At 47.1% G+C, this 6,000-nt stretch overlaps 1 protein-coding gene across 5 annotated transcripts in view; it reads right to left on the bottom strand.

Annotated features, from left to right (window-relative positions):
• Positions 1–481: 481 nt before the first annotated feature.
• DYM (dymeclin) overlaps positions 482–6,000 on the bottom strand; it is a 237,098-nt gene continuing 231,579 nt past the window's right edge. For all 5 annotated transcript variants that reach the window (XM_081319258.1, XM_081319257.1, XM_081319260.1 and 2 more), the window contains one exon: positions 482–1,003. In XM_081319258.1, coding sequence (XP_081175384.1) covers positions 854–1,003 — 150 coding nt within the window. In that variant the 3' untranslated portion in view covers positions 482–853. The remainder of the gene's footprint in view (positions 1,004–6,000) is intronic.

Here is a 6,000-nt window from a genome sequence, read left to right as displayed (position 1 = left end):
CTAAGTGTTTTTCCCTTTTTCTCTCCTGTAGCATGTTGCCCATTCTCTTTAAGGTACATATAACATGGAGCCTTTATTTTGAAATGTGCGTGCCTGCCAATTTCTGTCAAAAACAATTTATCTGAAAGAAGCCTGAGAGGTGTGTGTGTTTCTGGGTGTGTTTTGGGGGAGGTTGAAAAGCCTCCTTGAAATTTTGGAGAAATCTACACTCGTGTAATAGCATTTCTGAAACCAAGAATGGAGAGCTGCTCTTAATTTTTTTTAGACTTTTCTAGATTTGCAGAGCAAGAAATGGTAATTTTAGTGCCTTTCAAAATGAAGCATTTTTTTTAAAAAAAAATCAATGCCACAGGGTTAATTTAGACATTTCCGTTACACCCAGCGTGAAAAGGTACTAAGTCTGCAAAGATCAAGTTGGAAGCCACAGCAAAACCTCAAAGGCTTTTGCAGATACGCAGGAAGAAAACCAGCTTGCGAACACTGACTTCCCAATAACAAAATATATTTTCTCACATTCCCCCACTTTACATTATTTTGTGTTTTTGTTTTCCCAAAAAGCTGATTGCTGTCAATATCTCACCTCACCTCGAGTTCTTCCAAGCCGAGTGTCGGTGTTGATGGAAAAGAAATGCCCCCCGCCCATCTCTTGGCTTTACAAATAGACAGGTTAAAAATCAGCACACAATCTTATTGGAGCCCGCGTGTTTTTCCTGGCTTCTAACAGGCTCCCAGGAAAATAATAAGCGGGGCTGTACAAGGGTAGCAAGCATCCTTCTTGGGAAGTCTCGGCTGGGAAGCGCTCGTTTCGGGACAGGGGTTGTTGGCGAGGCGGGTTTGCCTTTCCTGTTGGGTCTCAGCCCGAATCCCTGGTGAAAAGCCGGATATCTTGCGGGTCCCAATAAAGAGCCACCGCGGAGGTGTAGACCAGAGACCAAACGTAGGGAATGAAGAAGTCTTCGGGCTGTTCCTCCTCCACGTATTTGAACTTCAGCTCTGGGAATTTCTGCAAAGGAGGAAGAAGAGCGTCAAGGCTGGGGAAAGGAGTGGAGGCCTCAAGGAGTGGAAAGCCACCTTTGGGGACAGGAGCACAATGCCTGCACAGACTCCCCTTTGAGGACGCAAGTCACACAACGCAGGATCACAACTGGGAGGGGCCCGGAGGCCTTCAGGACCAACCCCCTGCTCAGACAAGACAGTTCTCAACTTACAAAAGTTCATTTAGCGACTGTTTGAAGTTAGGAGGGCACTTGAAACAATGACTCATCACCCTGTTTTCACACTTACGACTGTTGCAGCATCCCCAGGGTCACGTGATCAAAATTCGGACACTTGGCAACTGGTTCATATTTATGGCGGTCACAGCGTCCCAGGGTCACGTGAGATCCCTTTTAGTGACCTTTTCACGGGCAAAGTCAGTGGGGAAGCTGGAGTCACTTAAAATCCGTGTTACTCACTCGACAACTGCAGTGTCTGGATGTGGGAGGCCTGGCTGTGGTGGTCCTAAGGCAGGGGCCTTCCAACTTGGCCCTTTGATGACTTGTGGACTTCAACTCCCAGAATTCCTCAGCCAGCGTGCCTGGCTGAGGAATTCTGGGGGTTGAAGTCCATAAGTCATCAAAGGGCCAAGTTGGAAGGCCCCTGGAATAGATGAATAGACCACACTTTCTTCAGAAAGTCCCGCCCTGGGCACAAGGCACATTTGCCAGTGGACCCACAATCAGCAGCCAGAAAAATGAATAGAGAAAAAGAAGGTTGACCTCAATCTCTCTCTCTCTTTCCTCTTAATTTTATCTGTTCTGCTATTTTTAACCTGTAAATCCACCTGTGGAAGGACTTGATTCTGGGCCTATTGTTTGGGCTCAGGCTAAAGGCTAAATTCGGATTAGCTGGTCCCAGCGAGCAGGCTATGTTCTAAGAAATAGTATGTAGAAAGGCAGGAACGTGCTGGAATCCAGGCACCTTGAACCACAGTTTGAACCACAGCTAGTCAACTCGATGTTAGCTTGGTCTTCAGAACTGTGAAAACCAAGACCAATGAGTATTTTTGTCAGAAATATGTATTCCAGATCTATCCAAAGAAGGAAAAAAACCCCTTGTTGTGGTACTCAATATTGGAGAATTCTAGACCTCCCCACTTTCTAATAACAAAAACAACAACATAGTTGAAAGGGATCTTAGAGGTCATCTAGTCCAACCCCCTGCTCAGGCAGGAAACCCTATACCGTCTCAGACAAATGGCTGTCCAGTCTCTTCTTAAAAACTTCTAGAGTTGGAGCATTCACCGCTTCTGGAGGCAGGTAGTTCCACTGGTTAATTGTTCTGATTTAATTGTCTGAATTTTGATCAGGTGACCCTGGGGATGCCCCAACACTTTCAAGTGTGAAAAATGGTCATAAATCACATTTTTCAGCACCGTTGTGACTTTGAACAGTCATTAAACAAATGGTCGTAATCAAGGACTGCCTGTACAGGATTAACACTCATCATTAGGAGATTTCCTTGCAGAAGAGAAATTGGCTTTATGAAAACATGCAGCCCGTTCTTTCTGAACTGGAGCTCTTCTGCAGAGCCCTTACGGTGTGTGTGAGTCACAAGGACTTTGTGACTCCAGCCAAACTAGGCCAGTCCCAAGTCCCAGACCTTGGTGATGTTATTACTTCTTTAATCAACCGCAGAGATTTCCCCGTCTCAGATGTCTGAGCGGGTGGTTGGGACCGGAGTGGGGAGCCAGACGAGTCCAAAGTTTACCAGACTGTCTGAGCCATCCAGATTGTGATCGGATGCACCACCACAGGAAGTTCTAGCAAAGAGAGGCAACCAAGAGACAGACGTTTCTTTCCTGCTTTAGTGTATTTTTTTTTAAAAAAATAAAAGTATGAAAACAAGAAGATAACATCTCAAAATGAGCAAAAACAAAAACTCCCCATACATGGCTTTGTTTACAAAGGTTTAATCCTTCCAAACAGGTTGCAAATGATTTCAGTCAGGTTTTGCATCCGGGGTCCTGGGTGGGAGACGGCTGATGTGATGAGGCTCAGAGCAGGGGTCCCCAAACCCCCCCCCCCCGGTCCATGGATCAGTACGGGGCCACAGCACGCCAGCAACCGGTCTGCACAAACAAGCAAAGCCCCATCCGTGGGATGCAGGCAGCACACAAAACCACACACCCTCCAATCCATGGAAAAACCTCTCCCCACGGAAGCGGACCCCAGTGCCCCAAAGGCCTCTGAGTTACAGTCAGAATGACCCTGGGATATGTTAAAGCAGGGGTCTTCCAACTTGGCCCTTTGATGACTTGTGGACTTCAACTGCCAGAATTCCTCAGCCAGGCATGCTAAGGGCCAAGTTGGAAGACCCCTGTGTTAAAGGTGAGATTATAGCCTCCGCGAAAGACCACTTGCATTTGAGCAGGGAAGTGTTATCTTTCTACAAAGGACTCTCCAGGGCACTAAAGTAACATTTCAAAAATATGAAATTAAGAGAAAATCAAAACCAATATTAAACCAAACGAGCAGGATGAAGTGCTGCGACAGTTAGTCCTCGATTTACAACAGATCGTTTAGTGACCGTTCAGCGTTACAACAGCACTGGAAAAAGTGACTTATGCAACGTTTTCACACGGCCCTTGCAGCATCCCCCCCCAGTTATGTGATCAAAATTCAGACACTTGGCAAGTGATTAGTGCTTATCACAGTTGCAGTGTCTCTTGGGTTCACGGGATCCCCTTTGTGTTGTGATTCCTCGCCAGCCAGTGGATCCGGCAGCTGAGTCTGAGGACTCAGAGGAGGAGGAGGAGGGGCCTGGAGTGACATCAGACTCAGAGGAAGGCTCTGAGGAGCTCCAAGACTTGCAGTCGTATGAGGAGCCTGGCCCCTCTACTCCTGCTCAGGCTGAGACACGGCTGTGCTGGGAACCTGAGTTGGACAGTGACGAAGCACAGCTGGGACAAATCCCGGATGCACGAAAGCACCGGCAAGAGAAGCGAGCAGGACAGAGGAATACAATGGGGCGGCTCCAAAGGCCAAGGAGAAGGCATTAGGAAGCCAGGCCTGGGCTGACTTATAAAAGAAATGGTGTGGGAGGGGCTGGTTGCCAAAGGCCACCGTTCGTGTTGAGGGTGGAGTTTCTGTGGACTGTGTTTGTTTGCCTGGGACACTGACTCAGGTCTGAGAGAATCAAAGGGGTTGGTTTTTTTCTTGCGGTTCCTGCCTGTTTCTTGGAAGAGGGGCTTCTCCTTGTGAGCGTAACAAGGACTCACGTAGGCTGCGACAGAACACTTTGGTGCCCTTCTGACAAGCAAAGTCGATGGGGGAAGCCAGAGTCACTCAACAACCATGCTACTAACGCAACAGCTGGAACGATTCACTTAACAGCTGTGGCAAGAAAAATCGTAAAATGGGACAAAACTCACTTAACAAATGTCTCACTTAGCAACAGAAATTTGCTCAGTTGTGGTCGTAAGTTGAGGCCTACCTGTATTCATTGCCACACCCTTCCCCTTTCCTTCCAACTTTCCTTGCATTTGAGCCTTTTCCAGAGGATAGAATAGGAGCTGGAAGGGACCTTGGAGGTCTTCTAGTCCAGCCCCCGGCTCAAGCAGGAGAACCTGTACCACCTCAGACAAGTGATTGTCTAGCCTCTTCTTCAAAATCTCCAGGGATGGAGCGCCCACGATTTCTGGTGGCAGGCTGTTCCACTGGCTGATTGTCCTCACTGTTTGAGAGGGACAGATCTTTGCATAATGTCTTCAAAGTAGTATAATTTGACCCCGGTCATTTGTATCTCAAGTGAGAACTCTGGATTGATTTGTTCAAAGATCCATTTCTTTGTTTTCTTGCCCACCCACTATATTCTCTCCAACACCAAAGTGCAAAAGCGTCCATCTCCTCTTCCTGTCTTGCTCTTTCCAAGCCCAACGTTCACAGGGAAAACGACGGTTTGCACAATTCTGATCTTTGCAGGTACAGAACATCCGATCGTGTTCGTATTGTTTCCAAGACCTCCATGCTTGGCCCAGCAAGGGCCAGTCTGCAGCATATTTCTTAGGATATTCAGAAAGAAGTAAGGCACAGAAAGGGAAAATTTATATACGCTGGGAAAAGCTATAGTTTTTATTTATTTTAAGTAATTCGGGCCAAATCATTCAATAGTCATAAACATTGAATTTCTGGAGACTCTAGAAAGAGTGCAGAGAAGAGCAACAAAGATGATTAGAGGTCGGAAGGCTAAAACACAGAAGGAACGGTTGCTGGAATTGGGAGTGTCTGGTTTAACGACGAGAAGGGGGGACAGGATAGCAGCCTTCCAGTATCTCAGGGGCTGCCCCAAAGAAGAGGGAGTCAAGCTCTTCTCCAAAGTGCCTGAAGGCAGGACAAGAAGCAACGGATGGAAACACATCAAGGAGAGAAGCAATTTCTGGAACTAAGGAGAAACTTCCTGACAGTTAGAACAATTAACCAGTGGAACTACCTGCCTCCAGAAGTTGTGGGTGCTCCAAGACTAGAGGTTTATAAGAAGAGACTGGACAGCCATTTGTCTGAAATGGTATAGGGTTTCCTGCCTGAGCAGGGGGTTGGACTAGATGACCTCCAAGGTCCCTTCCAACTTTATTATTATTATTATTATGAAGAAGCAACGGATGGAAAGTAACCAAAGAGAGAAGCAACCTGGAACTAAGGAGACATTTCCTGACAGAACAATTAACCAGTGGAACCACCTGCCTCCAGAGGTTGTGAGTGCTCCAACATTGGAGGTTTTCAAGAAGAGACTGGACGCCATTTGTCTGGGATGGTATAAGGTATAACGACTCCTGCAGGGGGTTGGAGTAGATGACCCCCAAGGTCCCTTCCAACCCTGTGATTCTATGAATTCTTAAATTATCTGGATGTCCCTTGAACGTTTAAGCAGTGTCCTCCCCCACTACAGTATCCACAAGCAGCCTTTGCGTCCCTTCCCTCCCCCCCCCCAAATTGCCTTCGACAGAGAGTCGCCTGCACAAAC

Source organism: Vipera berus (assembly GCF_964194415.1).
Source record: "Vipera berus genome assembly, chromosome: 2".
NCBI lineage: Eukaryota > Metazoa > Chordata > Lepidosauria > Squamata > Viperidae > Vipera > Vipera berus.
Note: the sequence above shows the minus strand (reverse complement) of the source record. Positions and strands in the feature narration are given on the sequence as shown.